Genomic DNA, 16153 nt, shown 5'->3' with positions numbered 1-16153 from the left:
AGAATCCAGAACCTACACTACTGGGCTTCTCCGGTATTAACAGGTAAACCTTTACTCTTGTTACACAAATGTCATCAGTCTCCATTGTAAGTCCTTTTCCCACCCATTTCCTTTATAACTAGGGTACTAGATGGAAGATTGCATTCAATTTCCAGCTCATAGGCGCACAAGCTATAGGTCACACTCGCCTTATACAAAGTTACCCATACGCTTGCATGGACTTCCACAGCAGTGGCTGGTTTGCGTATTTAAAACAAAAATTAGGAAGACAATAGGTCCAGTTAATGACAAATGGCACTAAATTTAATCTTGTACAATTTGACTTTAGAAGGTAGAAAATTTTACATTTAAGGTAGCACAGACTCTATAAAATGATTTTATTTTAGAACCCTTAAACAACTTTAAGAAATGTAATAAAGTGTGGTACATTTTATGCAAAATACATTCATACATGCAAGTGCCCACTTATGCATATTTTGGAAAACTATATAATTGCCAAAATAAATGCAAGAACAGTATTTTAAAAACTTGCATCTTCACAGAAGGATTTTATCCAAAGTGATTTCTAAAACAGTAATGTGGGCAGTGTTATATTTGGGCAAAAGAGGTGTCTCAAATATATACACATTGGTTCGTGGTAGAAAAAAAGACAAAGAACCTCCAGTATCTTCTTACATCCATTCTACCGATTTCCATGCAGTCATTTAATAACCGACAGCCAACAGACCAACAAGAGCAACAAACACAAAAAAAAATACATAGAAAGCCACTATAGAAAGACATTAAAAGGGAATTTACCCATAAAAGAATTTAGATTATACATTTTTATAAAGGCACCTATACCTAACATAGGTACGCAAAACAAATCTCTGCAATAGTGCATATCAATGTCAGTTGGATTGATTATTCTGCAGATCCTATTCATGCTATAGAAGACAATTTAGTATCACAATAACCGCTTGTACACCATCTCCAAGTATCCATTGATTTGATAGCTGTTGTATGTGCCTGTTTCAGTACTGAAGGAACTAAACAGTTTTGTTTAAAACTGTAACAAGCCTCAGGTCAGAAATTGAAAAAGATACATTTTCTAGATCAGACTAAACAGACGAGAAGGAGGATGTTATATAAAAGCTTGTTTCTCAATTTAGATTGTTTATAATTTTATTCACCATGTGCTCAGCGAAAGACTAATGCATTGTGCACCAGACCAGCTAGAAGCTATAGGTGCTACATGATGGCAGGTTATATATAGTCTTCACCATTTAAAAAATATTTCTTCATAGTATGTTCTATCCACATGTCACAGGAGGGTGTTTGAACAGTGCAAGAATCCCTCACAGTTAATATAATTAGAACGCTTTAGTGGCTACTCAGAATTCACCCCCAAAATTCCGGAGTCAAAAGAGTCAGTTCTTGAAGCCTCCACATCGGCCAGCTTTTATAATGAAGTCCTTAAGCAGCATCCCATCAATTTGCCAGAATGCTGGGGTCTGTGTGACACCAGTCAAGTGATTGACACAGAACTTGAAGCAAAACTCTTCCAGATCCTGCAAATGAAGACAAAAGCCCATGGTCACGTTAACATACTGAACACTTCTGATGATGAAGAATGTCTGCCAGCATATTGAAGACTAAGGCAGTCTACTGTGCCGCTGTACAGGTATGAGTGCTTACCTGGTGTACGAGTGTAGAGGGAGGAGATAAAATTTAAAAAAAAAATGCAATCAAAACCAGACACATGCAGATATACCACACCTAGGTGATAACCAGTATCCTGTAATTTAGTTTTATGCCAAGCATGTTTATTTTCCTTTGACATGCACTGTACCCGGTATATCACAGTCATCAATGATCTATGGGATGGGCAGTGAACAGGGGCTGTTTAACTAGTTCCCAAGTCACAGGTCTAGCAGTATATGGTAGGACTCCGCTCTTGTCAAGCCCATACAAGTGGAGTCTGGAAACTGAACACCCTACACTATTCAAGGCACCTGATGGCATTGTCAAAAAAGAAAAAAATAGTGTACCTACACCGTCTGAAATAGAAATCAGAAATGATGACTGACTGTCAAATCTCAGATACTAGACTAGTTGCTACCAAAGATAGTACTAGATCCATAAAATAAAAAAATAAAATTTAATTCTAACAAATCTTAACATGTGGTGAATATGCGTGTGTACAAACCGTGAACATATAAAAAGGTATTAGAAAAGTAGTATAGAAGTCCTATAGTCAAAACTGTCTATTCGTCACTAGGTATATGTCTATTAGTGTTCCACTTATTACTCACAGAATACCATATACATATCAATCTGTAACAGACAGAAGACATCTAGATCGTTTGGCAGGCAGAGAAGGCAGTCTGAAGACTCATAAGCGGGGGGGGGAGGGGGCTTGAAGTTGTTAATGGGTTCCATAGTTGGATCTCTAAGTACCCAGTGTATCTGTTAGTGCTAACTCTTCAAGATATAAACGGAGACTTGTCAGGATGCTGATAGCTGCACAATCAACTAGCTATACTTCAAATCCTACAGCTAGCACTCCCCCTAAGGAGTTTCTAGTGTGCCGTTTCTATAATTCAGTAACCAGCACTTGAATTTGCGACCGAGCTATTTGATTTATTAGTTTATTTTCTTTCATTAATTAATCTTTATTTAATTTATTCTACTATCATATCGGCACTTGCTTAGTGGGAATAGTGGCAGGTGCCCTCAAAGGCACAGGGGGAGCGCTAGCTGTAGGATTTGAAGTCTCAGTTTATATCTTATAAGAGTTAGCACTAACAGATATTCTTATACACGGAGTACTTAGAGATCCAACTATAGAACCCATTAGCAACTTCAACCCCCACCCCCCCTTTTTTATGAGTCTTCAGACTGCCTTCTCTGCCTGCCTAACGATCTAGATGTCTTCTGCCTGTTACAGATTGATATGTATATGGTATTCTGTGAGTAATAAGTGGAACACTAAGACATATACCTAGTGACGAATAGACAGTTTTGACTATAGGACTTCTATAACTATATCTAGGTTTCTAATATAAGTTTAATTCTCCTTGATAAATAAGCTCCTTTTTTACCATTAGTATTATCCTGTCATTACCTTCATTCAGCAGCTTATCTATATCACCAACTGCTGGGACTTCTTATTTGTCAATTTTCATGTGGTCTTAATCAGTCCTGCTGAGTTGTTATCTTTAGGCAGATTAGGTAGTGTTTCTATACTATTTAGTACCATCTTGCTATCATCTCCACTCAGCAACTTATTCCTGTGCAGTCTCAATCAGTCCTGCTTTATTGTTTACATTGCTGTATTAAGTCAATACTAGTAGGCATTTTTAAAAGGGTATGGATTTCTTCTACCTTTTATATGTTCACGGTTTGTACCCCCCCCCCCCCCCCCATTTTCTTAGTGTATCTAATTGTTGGCTCTACCTCTGCTCTTTTTCTTATAATCTGATGGCTTTGGCACCATGCCACAAGGGACCACTGTCAACCTCTATTATATACAGCCTGCCCCTCTATCAGAAAGACTGTCACAGCAATTGGTGCCTGTCGGGCAATCTGTGCCCTCTGTAATACCACAATCAGTGTTTACTAAGCCAATGCTGGACTTTGTCATCCAACTTGGAGGTCTACGCAATAAACATTGAGGTTTGTTATGGTTAGACTGTTACATGGAATTTAGGTTAGACAAGGTTAGAAATGGTGCAATTTACACTGGTTACCATGTCAGCAGTGTCACTTCAGAGTTTCTGGAAAACCAGCAGATTTGCATGCCTTTAGTTTTACTCTGCTGCATCTACAGATTATGGTAATACATCACCTCATTGAAATGGTCTGGGTGCAGTATCCCAGTCCCGCCAACCCTGCAATATAAAACACTGTCTCTGACAGAGCCACTTCCTGCTGTTTCACATAGTTTAATGACACTGCATGAGGACATCCTATGGGGAAGTTCTAATGTGTGAGCGGCACTCTCGCATCAGGTTCCCTGTCATTGGAGGTGAACAGGGGGTCCACAGGGACACTATACTGTTCGGAAAACAAATATACAACGCTGTATTCCTAACACTAGGCTTTCTTTAAAGCACTTCAGCTTGTTGAATGCATGTACTCTCTTCATTTTACAAATGTGCAGAATTCAATAGAAATTGGTACTTTTAGTAATTAACCTTGTTAAACCCCCTAGCTGTCAGACAACCAGTCCAGTTACATCCTGGTTGTTTAGCTCAGTGGAGCTAAACTCAAGAGACAGCAATTACTCAAAATACCTACTTTGCAGACCTCAGTAAGGAGTCTGATTGGGCTGAGGAAGAAGGCATTGGGGTGCATCTACTAAACCATGTGTTTTATTTGGCCTGTGGAGTTTCCCTTTAAATAGCAGACCAGGAGTATGATTCAAGTTCTCTGCACCGGTAGTAACAGACCCTAAACTCCAACCAACTAGAGACACTTAATGAGCCCTCAAAGCATAGCTACTACCGTGAGCTGTAATGGTTATGTTGCCTTGGTGCTGTCCCTGGTTCTTTATCAAGCCATCAAAGGAGCAGTTTTAATATAAACCAGGGGTCCTCAAACTCCGGCCCCCCAGATATTGCTGAACTACAACTGCCATGATTCTTTGAATTACATAGATAGCCAGAGAATCATAGGAGTTTTAGTTCAGCAACATCTGGAGGGCGGGAGTTTGAGGACCTATGGCTCTTAGGACAGAAACAACCTCCATCTCTGCTGCATTAACGTAGAACACATCCACATGGATATCCATTTTGTCTAATGTAGTGAACATAGATTCCAGGTTAGAAAAGAGTGACATTGATAAGGTCAATTCTGTATTGTTACTACAGCTGAGCTGGAATAGCCCCCAAGTAACAAGACAAACCTGGTTTATTTCAAACTGCTCCTAAAAACACTAATATCAAAAATAGGTTTGAGATTAACAGGAAAGACTTTAAAGTTAATTCTTATTACAATACACCCAAAATTTGCAGAAAGATTACCTCTGCCTCATACCGAACAGCAGCAGAAAGTAAAAGGAATGCATTCTCAACAGTAATCCCTCTCTTGATAAGATGTTGACATAACTTCTTTAGCCTATTTTCACAGTAAGATGTAGCAAGATCCAGAAGTCCTAGAGATGTAGAGGTGAGAACAAACATGAATAAATCAATAAAGCCATAAGTCTAGTGCTCCACCTGGGTACTTTAAGGTAGGGAGTGGTGACTGTCAGAAGGGCTAGGGAGCAATGAAACTTTAGTGTATACCCCTCTATTAGTCTGGCAGGATCATATTAAATATCTGGCTGTGCAGTGTGTGCGCTTGTCTAGGCTATGCTTAACAGATCTTGGATAGCATCAGTAGCATGCTGCTCGTGAATAGAGAGGAGAGTGTGTTCTTGGCATAGTTGTCCACTCAAACAGTATGACAGATTCCTTGCACCATATCCACATTGGTTATGGTGCTCTTTGTCCCATTTAATTAATTTGATACCATGTATTAATGAGATTTCCCTCCAACAGTGGGATTTGTGAAGATACAGTCCATGTATGCAGGTTTTTCCCAAAAGATAAAAATACTACATTAACATATAGATACCTATAGCATCTTCTGGTGGTAGGTCCACAACATCTGTATACAAATACTCCAGAAAGGCTCGATACACAGGATATGAAAACTGGTCAATTTCTATCACTTCCTTTGAGTTTTCATTCCAGTGGGATGAAAACATTGTACGGAAATGTTCACACCTGGATTAGAAATATAGAATACGGATCATGTATAATATTAAGAAGTCACATTATGCAAGTATTATGGTGACCGCACCATGGATAATCCAAACTAAGTGCAGTGTTTATGTAAATATTGTTCAAATATTCATACATTTTAAGTTCTAGTTAAACGCTCAAGTTGTCTGTATGTTTAAAACCAGACATACTAATAGCTACTGCGGACTAAAGAAAATAATTGCTCCCAGAGAACCAGGAGAAGCCGCCTTTTGTTGGACCACAGGAGCTTCCAATATTTGACCGGCAAAAGCCACTTTCACACTGAAACAATTTTGGGCTTGGTCCTCGTGTGCGGCCAGTCAAGACTACCCCAGTGGCAATTGGACAATTCCTTATGGACAACTTGGGAGCTCGGGCAAGAGCTATCCGGGGATGTATGATATGTGGGGTTCCTAAGTGTTTTAACTAGGTTTTGTTGAGTTTTTCATTCTGTATCTGGGAGATAATTGATTTAGCAGATAGCAACGCAATTATTTTCCTGACACCAGGGTGGGTGCTATATATGTTGAATGGAGACCCCATGCTGGGAGTCTGTGCATAAAAGGCTACATTTGGCTCAATAAGATCAGTTGTACTCACAGAACTATGTTGTCTAGTTACTGGGGGGAGAGTGCTTCTAGCTTCGAGGAGGAAGCAGCGTAGATACCCAGTTGGGGGATTGGAGCTCTGTACACCCCAGTTGGGGGATTGGAGCACTGTACACCCCAGTGGGTACATTTGTGAACCTGGTTTCAGAACCAACCCAGAGCTTCCAAAAGTATCACAATCTTACAAATATGACAAAGCCATATACCTTATTTTTAATACTGCTTTATGAACATGAATGTCTTTCCCTTCGACTCTGAACCTCAAATCAGATGTTTCTTCTCTATCAAATTCTCTTTTTAGGGATTCTGCAACTGTTAAGGAGTCTTCTTGCTCTAGGAAAGAACAAAAAAAATTAATTATAAATATGGAATTCCTAATATATCATCATTTAATATCCATGGCTCAGACATTTTTGTAGAATCGGACACGATCCTTCATTTTGTAAATAACCTACACATTTGATTAATTTTGTTTGACAAAAATCCTTTAGACTATATATATATATATATATATATATATATATATATATATATATATATATATTTCTACCCACTCTAGAAAAGAAAAAATCTAGGTCTAGGACTTGCATTGTCATGCTCCTGAAAGGTGACCAGACCGTGGAAGGTATTGTAAAATTACAGGATTCTCCATCTATTGCACGAAAAGAGAATTTAGTTACACTTCGTTAGTAAAGAGAGTCTCACCTACAGAGAGCATCCGCCACATAACAGGTGGGTTAGAAAAACAGGCAAATACATCGTCTGTACAGTTGAAGTGGGTGAGTGTCGGAACAAGGACAGCCTGACCCCGACATAGACCCCACATGTGAACCTGCCCACTCTGGGACTTCGCAGCCGATGTGTTCGAAGAATGACAGGCTGCAATCTCCACCATCCTGCAGAACAGAATTAATAAAACCGTAAACACCATGTAAAAAACATGGGATACCAAGCCACTGGAAAAACATGACATACAAGCTTTGTTATCAACTTGTTGCACATGCAAGACAGACATTTACAAAATGATTTATAGTCCAAGTACCCATGATCTCATACATATCCATTAAGTTTGGACTGGATGTTAAGACGTTGCATTATGTAGCCATGCTGTGTGCGAAAGTCTGCAGAGAACAACCTGCAGGCAAGATTTAGCCTATTTACTTTCTTGTGATTTTGATGCATGTCTGAATCTAAATATTTCAATAAAAGCCTGATGTTCTCCAGATAGACCTGGAGGGTCTGTACCTTTACAGCGGAAAACCTCTCATAGCTATTGCTTGCGGTGTTCCTACAATATATAGCAAACCATTACCTTTCATTTGTAGTGACCTTAATGGGAGAAAGTTGATTGATTTTATTTCCAATTCCCAACTGTCCATGAGTGTTGGCACCCCATGCATATAGCATGCCTTGATCTGTTAATCCCAGAGTGTGGGCATGACCAAAAACAACCTACAAAATTGGAGACAAAAAAATAGTATACATATTCCCAACACAAAGCATACCAATAACTTTACAATACTCATTAGAGAAAGCTTCAACATTAAATGGACAGTATCATCACCACAACAACTACAGCTTATTGTATTTGTTCTGGTGAGGAGAATCAGTACCTTCAGGCTTTTTGCTGTAAACACGTTCTTTTCAGAGAAAAGGCAGTGTTTACATTACAGTCTAGGGATACCTCAACTGGCCACTCATGGCTACTAGAGGTGCTTCCTGGGGCATTCAGTGTCTCCACCCTCTGCATGTAAATACTGAACTTTCCTCAGAGATGCATTGATTTAATGCATCTATATGATGAGATTCTGATTGGCCGGAGCTGTGTTTGGCTTGTGCTGGCTCTGCCCCTGTGCTGCCTCCTTGACAATCTCAGCCAATCCAACACTTCTGATGATGTCAGTCAAACAAGCAGATCAGGGGCAGATCCAGCACCAGACTGGAATAAAGGTGAGATTTTACTATATTTAATGGGGCTAGGGGAGGAGGCAAATTGTGTTTAACACTATAGGGTCAGGAATACATGTTTGTGTTCCTGACCCTATAGTGTTCCTTAAACCTAGGATCAAGAAGCTTTTACTCTAGAATTTAAAAAATATATCCTTGAATATTATGTTTTTGCAATTACTCATCCAGTTGCTGTTTACACATATGTAGAGATTCCTAAAACCACTCCAGGCAGAGAATTACACATCTTTATTATTCTTACAAAAACAAAAATAAACACCTTTCCTTTGCCTTAGACTAAATCTCATTTTTTCTAGTCTAAATATGTGACCTCATTTCTAGTCCTATTTGCAGTAATTAAGGATTTCAGAGAAAAAAAAGTAGGTAGATCAGGGGAGAGCCAGCAGCAACAGACTGGAATAAAAGTAATATTTTATTAGATTTAGGGGAAATGGGGAGCTAAATGGTGTTTTTAACACTAAAGGATCAGGAATACATGCTTGTGTTCCTGACCCTATAGTGTTAACCCAGTTCATTTAAAGCATGTATACATGGCCAGCAAGTGTAACAATCTTACCTGAATGATGCACACATTCTGCACAAACGCCACTTTGCAAGGTGTGAGCTGGTTTCCATTGCTTCCCAATCCTAGTTGACCACTGCCATTAAAACCCCAGCCATACACCTAAATATAAAGAAATATTTAAATGTTAACTTTTTTTTGGATGCAAGACTTTGGATGCAAAGACAAGAGTATTAAGACACCCAATCTGGTCACCTGACATTGGTCTTAACAGTAGCATTGGGACCAGCCAAGAATGCTACTATTGTCATAATTCATGTCATTTTTATTATTTCGCTACTTGTGTTACACGGTGGAATGCAGCAAAAGCTTATATGGCTGCTTGCTTTCCACACTAGACCTTGAGACAAAAATTATACCTCTGCACGATAAAAGAAGTTCGATAACTTGTAAAATTTTAGCTCTACTCTTGCTTTTTTTAGAGCCTTTTTCAGGTTTAATATTTTAAGTCTGTTTTACACTGTATCTGATCTTTATATGCACTCACTCACTCTTTCGGAGTGTAAGAGTTAAGACCAACTTTGGAAAATGATGGCCATACAATTTGCAGAATTATAGCAGCTAATTTGCCAGCTTTATTATAAACAAGAACTGGCTCCATAAATACAAATCCTGCACATGTGCATTTGTTTTGCAGTGTGACTTTAATGATCTACTAGGACTTACTTGTCCATTGTCTGTCATAGCCACTGAGCAGGTCAGTCCAGCTGTGATACCGGTCACCATCTTATTGTGCAAATGGCTTGTTACTTTGCGTGGTGTTGGCTGGTTTGTAGTGGTCCCACAACCAACCTGTCCACAGTTATTGTAGCCCCACGCAAATACCTAAGGGGGAAAAAAAAAAAAAAAAACAATTTATATGATTATAAAAACTATGTTTGAAATGTTAACAAAAACAGAGGTTTGGGTTTGTTTGAAATCTTATTACAAACCATACCCCATAAGCATGCACACATACAGGGATGTTTAGTTTGTATTGAATTGAAATATCTAAATTAATTTTCCTGTCTACTCCCACACTGGTCCTCCACCAACAAAGAATGTTTTATACCCTACTCCTCTCCTCCAATACAAGGTAAGCCCAACCCCTAATTTCAATTCATGCTTCTGTAGAGTTAAACACTTTAGTCACAACAATATTAGTTTAAAGCATTTTGTGTATAGATCAAGCCTCTAAAGCAGGCCTACACAACCTGCAGCCCCACAGATGTTTTGATCTACAACACCCATGATTCTTTGAATGAAAAAAATAGCCAGGGAATCATGGGAGCTGTAATTCAAAACAATCTGTGGGGGGAGGGGAGCAGGGCCGGCGCTACCATAAGGCGGCACAGGCGGCCGCCTTAGGGCGCCCCGGCCAGGGGGGCGCAAATATCCAGTTGACCGGCAGGAGAGAAGTGCACAGCACTCCTCTCCTGCCGGTCATTTCCTGTATCGTGGCCGAGCGCCATTACCTCCACTGTCTCCACAGCCCGGTGCTGCGCAGAAGGTGTCTCCGGTATGTATATCTCCCTCGCGCGCCCTGTAGAGGTCCTGGGAGCTGGAATGTGATGTTACATTCCAGCTCCCAGGACCTCTACAGGAAATGCAGATCTGGATCGGAGCTCCCTCAGAGGAGCACTGCAGCAGCCCAGTGGACCCCAGAAGGCAGGGATTGTGTGTGTGTGTTTATTTTTTTGCAGCCACATTAAGGTATCTATAAATCTAGATATAGAGATAGCCTTGGGTAGCTGTAGATTGGGGGCTACAGATAGTAAACACATAGATAGAGCTGTATATGGAGAAGGATATATAGGGGTAGTATTGATCAATAGATGTTTGTTTGTTTTTAATGATTAAGTGTCCCAGATCAGGATCACACTGATTTTTGGAAAACAGACCAGAATTAAAGTGTTCCCTGTCAGATCTGACTTTACAATGTAGAGCTGACATTGGTTATTCTGCATATAATATGTACGTGTGCAGTGGCGTACACAACCCATGGGGCCCCAGTGCCAAAACTGATCCGTGGCCCCCCCCCGCAATTACTCTGCGCGGGCTGGGGCCGCAACACCTGCGACCATGGTATGTACGCCAGTGCATGCAGATACACATACACTTAAAGGAACACTATAGTCACCTATATTACTTTAGCTAAATAAAGCAGTTTTAGTGTATAGATCATTCCCCTGCAATTTCACTGCTCAATTCACTGTCATTTAGGAGTTAAATCACTTTGTTTCTGTTTATGCAGCCCTAGCCACACCTCCCCTGGCTATGATTGACAGAGCCTGCATGAAAAAAAAAAACTGGTTTCACTTTCAAACAGATGTAATTTACCTTAAATAATTGGATCTCAATCTCTAAATTGAACTTTAATCACATACAGGAGGCTCTTGCAGGGTCTAGCAAGCTATTAACATAGCAGGGGATAAGAAAATCTTAATTAAACAGAACTTGCAATAAAGAAAGCCTAAATAGGGCTCTTTACAGGAAGTGTTTATGGAAGGCTGTGCAAGTCATATACAGGGAGGTGTGACTAGGGTTCATAAACAAAGGGATTTAACTCCTAAATGGCAGAGGATTGAGCAGTGAGGCTGCAGGGGCATGTTCTATACACCAAAACTGCTTCATTAAGCTAAAGTAGTTTAGGTGGAATAGTGTCTAGTCTGCTTTGCATGATGTGTATGGAGGCTGCAGTGCACACTTTGTTATGGCATGCAGTATATATAGACCACAGTATAGTATGTATGAATGTGTATGTTGGCTGCTGTACACACTTTGCAATGTAATTCAGTGTATGCATGTGAATGTAGCATATATACAGTATATAGAATAATGTATTCTTTGTATGTAGCCCCTAAACCCCACATTCTTCCTCCCACCATAGCCCCTGTCCATCACAATACCGTCCCTTCCCCCCACAATAGCCCCAGTCCTCCATAATGCTGCCCTGTTCCTCAAACCTGTTAAAATCACCCCCAACATAGCCCCAGGCCCCTACAATACTGCCCCTGCCCCCCCACCCAAAGCTCCAACCCCCACAATACTGTTCCCATCCCCCCCACTATAGACTCATTCCCTAACAATACTGTTCCACTACCCTCACTAATGCCCCTGTCCAACACAATACTGCCCCTATCCCCCCCACACTAAAGCCCCATTTCCAACAATACTGTTCCTAACACTACCACTAATGCCCCAGTCCCCCCTAATATTGCCCCTATCCCCCCACACTAAAGAATCAATCCCCCACAATATGGGCCCTGTTCCCATACTAAAGAATTAATCTGCAACAATACGGCCCTTGACCCCTTCACAATATAGCCCCCTATTCCCAACAATACTGCCCCTAGTCGTCGTCCCCCCCCCCCCCCCAACCACAATACTGCTCCTATCTCCCCTTGACTAAAGCCAGGGGCGGGCTGGGCCGGGGGCAGGGAGGCAATTGCCCCCCAGGCCGCCCTAAATTATTTTAAGACCGGCCGCGGCGGGCCGGCCCTTTAAATGCTGCAGCTGCCTGAGCGCACTGTAAAGAGCCTCAGGCGGCTGCAGTGCTTCTTCTCCCCTCCCCTGTAGCGTGGCCGAGCTGCTCTCCGTGTGCACTTCCTGTCAGTTCGGCCGATTACTGATCGTTTTCCTGGCACTGGAGTTTCCCTTTAAGGAATATTGTCGAGTTGTAATAGCAGCATGCAATGCGCTTTTTAATCATAACTTCAAAAAACTAAACTTAAGAAAACTAAATGTTAGTCTAAATCTGCTTTCCCTAAATACCAATAGATAAAGGGATATATCCACAAGCAAGTTTGACTGTTTCTTTACCTACTGCATTTAAAAAAAAAAAAAAATAAACCCTGCTGAATGCCTGTTTCAGGAACTATTTTCTGCTGACAATGTAAATTGATAACTGTTTCCTTAAAACTATTGTATGGACTATCTGCATAGACACATGATTGCCACACAAGACTTTCCAGGATTCTAACAGCTGATTTTGAACATTTAATTAGCTTTCGTATACTGGACTTCTAACACTTCAGATTAGCAACTGTAAAATTCTCTGAATAGAAACGAAGAGAGATTTTTGTTTTTGAAAGGCATTTTGTAGCAGGTAGTGGTTTTGAGGTATTCTCACACTTGAGGGACTCATCTTACCTCTCCTTCTGATGTTAAAGCCATGGAATGGTGTGAGCCACAGGACACTTTTATTACTTTCTTTGACATTAGTTCAACACAGACTTGAATGGGAGATGCCCCCTGTATTGTATTGCCATTTCCAAGCTGGCTATATCCATTATGACCCCAAGCGTAAAGTTCACCATCTGTACAGAGCAATTATACAAATAAAAAAATACACACCATAAAAGACTTTCATGGAATTTAAATCATGCCTAGAAACCTCTGCTATCAAACACTGGCACTATTCAAGAATGCCAACTTTAGAAATCCTGTCCGAAAAGTGCATAGCGGAGATTTTCTATAGGCAGACAAAGCCTGTGGCAGTCAGCGATGGCGACCCTATAGCAGGTGCACAGTGCCACAACATTGTTATTGATACCAGTAGCTTACAAAATAAAGGGGTGGGGGTCCTCTCCAGGTGGCAGGAGATACCTACCCATACACTGCAAGCACTCCTGCCTACCCACGCTTATGGTGGAGGTGCCATGCCACAAATGTGCTCTGAAGCTGTAGTAATTTGAGGTGTACAGCCTGTATGGATTTTTTAATATCACCCCAGTCCTGGCATCAGTACAGATCTGTGGAGAGCTAAGCAGACATATCAACTCAACAGCAAGCCACTGTATTCCCAGAACGAGGTTTAATTCTAGATCCCTTTCATGGTAAGGAAAGGGAGGCCCTGGTGGTCCGGTGACTTGTTTTAGTCTCCTGCAGAAGCCAGAAGCTGTGGCGGTTGACCTTCGTTGGCGGGGAGAGTAGGTTGACCACTCGCAGCCAGTGACAGTCTGTGCACAGGTTAATTAGCCAGCCCATAACGCTAGTTCCAGGCTGGCTGACGACACCATATGCCTCTGCTAGAGGTAGAGCTACACCTCTGGCAGCTGTGGGGTTATGCTCTGTATGTGCAGCATGTCACAAGCATCATTACCACTTCAAATCACTGATGTGGTCATCTGCTTGGAGTAAACCTTTAAGCCATTTTAGACTAGAAACTGCAAATGCCTTACCAAGTCACCCTCCTCCCTAGTTTGATTTGACATTTTAGCAACAGTCAAGTACATAACCAATTTTTACAGCATCAAAGCTCTACTCCCACATGACAACCTACAAGTCACATACCTTCACAGCACATAAGGACATGTGGCCCACTACCAAAGCTGAGGCCAGTGATTTTCTTGCCACATAGGGGGTCCAGTCTCCTGGGGACCATTGTGCTTTGGTTATCTCCAGTTCCTAGACAATTGCTACAATTCAGGCCAATTGCAAATACCTACAAAACAGACAAAAGTCCTAATTTATAATGCAAATCAAATCCAGGATAGTGTTTTTCCATTCCCATGTATTTAATAAACCGTTGAGAATCACCAAGTATCCCCTTCACTAGTATATAGAATATGTCACCCTTTAGAAGATAGAAGAATGTTCCCCATCAGAATAGCCCATTAAAGTAACAAAACAACTATCTTAAAAAAGCAGATTTGGTGTATATAGCATGCACCTGCAGTCTCACGGCTCAATTCACTGTCATTTAGGAGTTTAATTATATTTTTTATACAGCCCTAGTGAAACATCCCAGCATGTGGCTCACAAAGCCTTCCTAAACACTTCCTGTAAAGAGAGATCTAATGTTTAAACTTCCTTTATTGCACATTCTGTTTAATTTAGACTTTCATCTCATGCACTGTTAATATCTTGCTAGACATTGCAGGACCCTCCTGTGTGATTAGAAGTCTTTGTTTTTTGTTTTGTTATCTCCTGCTCTGTATATTTTACTCTGCCAGGGAATGGTTCACAATCCAGTTTATGAGAGTGCCAGACAAGTAGGGAGGATTACATTGGTTTCAATTCTTTAAGAGCTGTATTAGTAGATTTCTGTGAATGTACCATGTTCCCCCAATGTGTCTGTGAGGAACATCTGACTACAGAAGACATCAGAAATTATGTCATATGAGACCAAGCAGAGCTGCAGTGAGAAGCCAGGCTCGGTTTAAAAAAAAAAAAAAAAAAAAAAAAAAGTTTTTTAAACGCTTTCAATGCCGAATTTAAAATCAATTTTAATTGAAGTGGTTCTTTTAAAAAATACAGTTTCAATCTAGACCCAAACATGCGCACTGTTAATGTATAAAACTAAAGCCTGTTACTACAATTGTGAGAAATAATCGCAAAATGTGTTTGCATTCTTATGTGTGAAAGAATCTTACTGCCCAGAGGGCATGTTTGTCTCACGTGTCTAATATTGTAGTTATAGGATTCTTAAATTGGTCTTTCCACTGGCAGCTTGTCTTTTAAACTGGATAAATGTACAGAGAGTTCAAACACAAGTATTCAAATAACAGGAAGAATTCCTAATGTGACACTTTGATCAGTAATACTATGATTATACCATTTCACGTGACTTACACAGCATCAATTGGCAAGTTAAGATGTGCAGTTCCCTATGAATCCCTGACAAGTCTCTGGATTAGTAAATATGTATGTCAGAGGGATTACTGAAGTGTGTGATCTGGGATGTCTGAATGTCTAAAGCGGTATAAGTGGAAATCCTACACCTATAAGTGGAGAGCTGAAAGGATGAGGGAGTACACTTACCCCACGTAACTTTATAGAAAGCTTGGAAAATAGTACATAAATAAGAAAAAACAGAAATAAGAAAGGCAATATAGTGCAGATACGACGTCTCAATAAAATCATAAAATGGTCAAGTGGAACACTCACATTTAAAGGAGCCTGTATGTGAAAACTGGCGCCATAATCAGCCTACACAAAAATCCTGAACACCCAACTGGGAGACCAATAGTCTCGGGGATCAATTCTATATCGTGCTGGTTATCGGAATATGTTGAGAAATGCCTACAACCGATCGTTCACAAAGTCCAAAGCTATTTGAACAATACCGGCAGTCTTCTAAGGCACATAAAATAATTAGATTGGAAGGAAGATAATTTTTTGGTTACTGCTGATGTAAGTTCTCTTTATACCATTATTTCCCATGAAAAGGGATTCTCGGCAGTTAAATTTTTCATGGAAGACCCCCATACTTTTAAGCCAGAGCAAATGGATGTTATAATGGAGGCCATACAACTAATCTT

General features: G+C 40.4%; 1 protein-coding gene across 1 annotated transcript in view; it reads right to left on the bottom strand.

Moving 5' to 3' along the window:
- Window positions 1–276: 276 nt before the first annotated feature.
- RCBTB1 (RCC1 and BTB domain containing protein 1) overlaps window positions 277–16153 on the bottom strand; it is a 31903-nt gene continuing 16026 nt past the window's right edge. Inside the window, exons 3-12 of the mRNA XM_063428636.1 lie at window positions 14184–14334; window positions 13041–13207; window positions 9576–9734; window positions 8904–9011; window positions 7692–7831; window positions 7085–7275; window positions 6586–6712; window positions 5602–5753; window positions 5007–5137; window positions 277–1550 (exon numbers count right to left, since the gene is read on the bottom strand). Of these exons, the coding sequence (XP_063284706.1) occupies window positions 1410–1550; window positions 5007–5137; window positions 5602–5753; window positions 6586–6712; window positions 7085–7275; window positions 7692–7831; window positions 8904–9011; window positions 9576–9734; window positions 13041–13207; window positions 14184–14334 (1467 nt within the window). The 3' untranslated portion in view covers window positions 277–1409. The remainder of the gene's footprint in view (window positions 1551–5006; window positions 5138–5601; window positions 5754–6585; window positions 6713–7084; window positions 7276–7691; window positions 7832–8903; window positions 9012–9575; window positions 9735–13040; window positions 13208–14183; window positions 14335–16153) is intronic.

The sequence above is a fragment of the Pelobates fuscus genome, chromosome 1 (assembly GCF_036172605.1).
Source record: "Pelobates fuscus isolate aPelFus1 chromosome 1, aPelFus1.pri, whole genome shotgun sequence".
In the NCBI taxonomy this organism is placed as follows: Eukaryota; Metazoa; Chordata; class Amphibia; order Anura; family Pelobatidae; genus Pelobates; species Pelobates fuscus.
The sequence above is the reverse complement of the archived record's forward strand: the minus strand, read 5'-3'. Positions and strand labels throughout refer to the sequence as shown.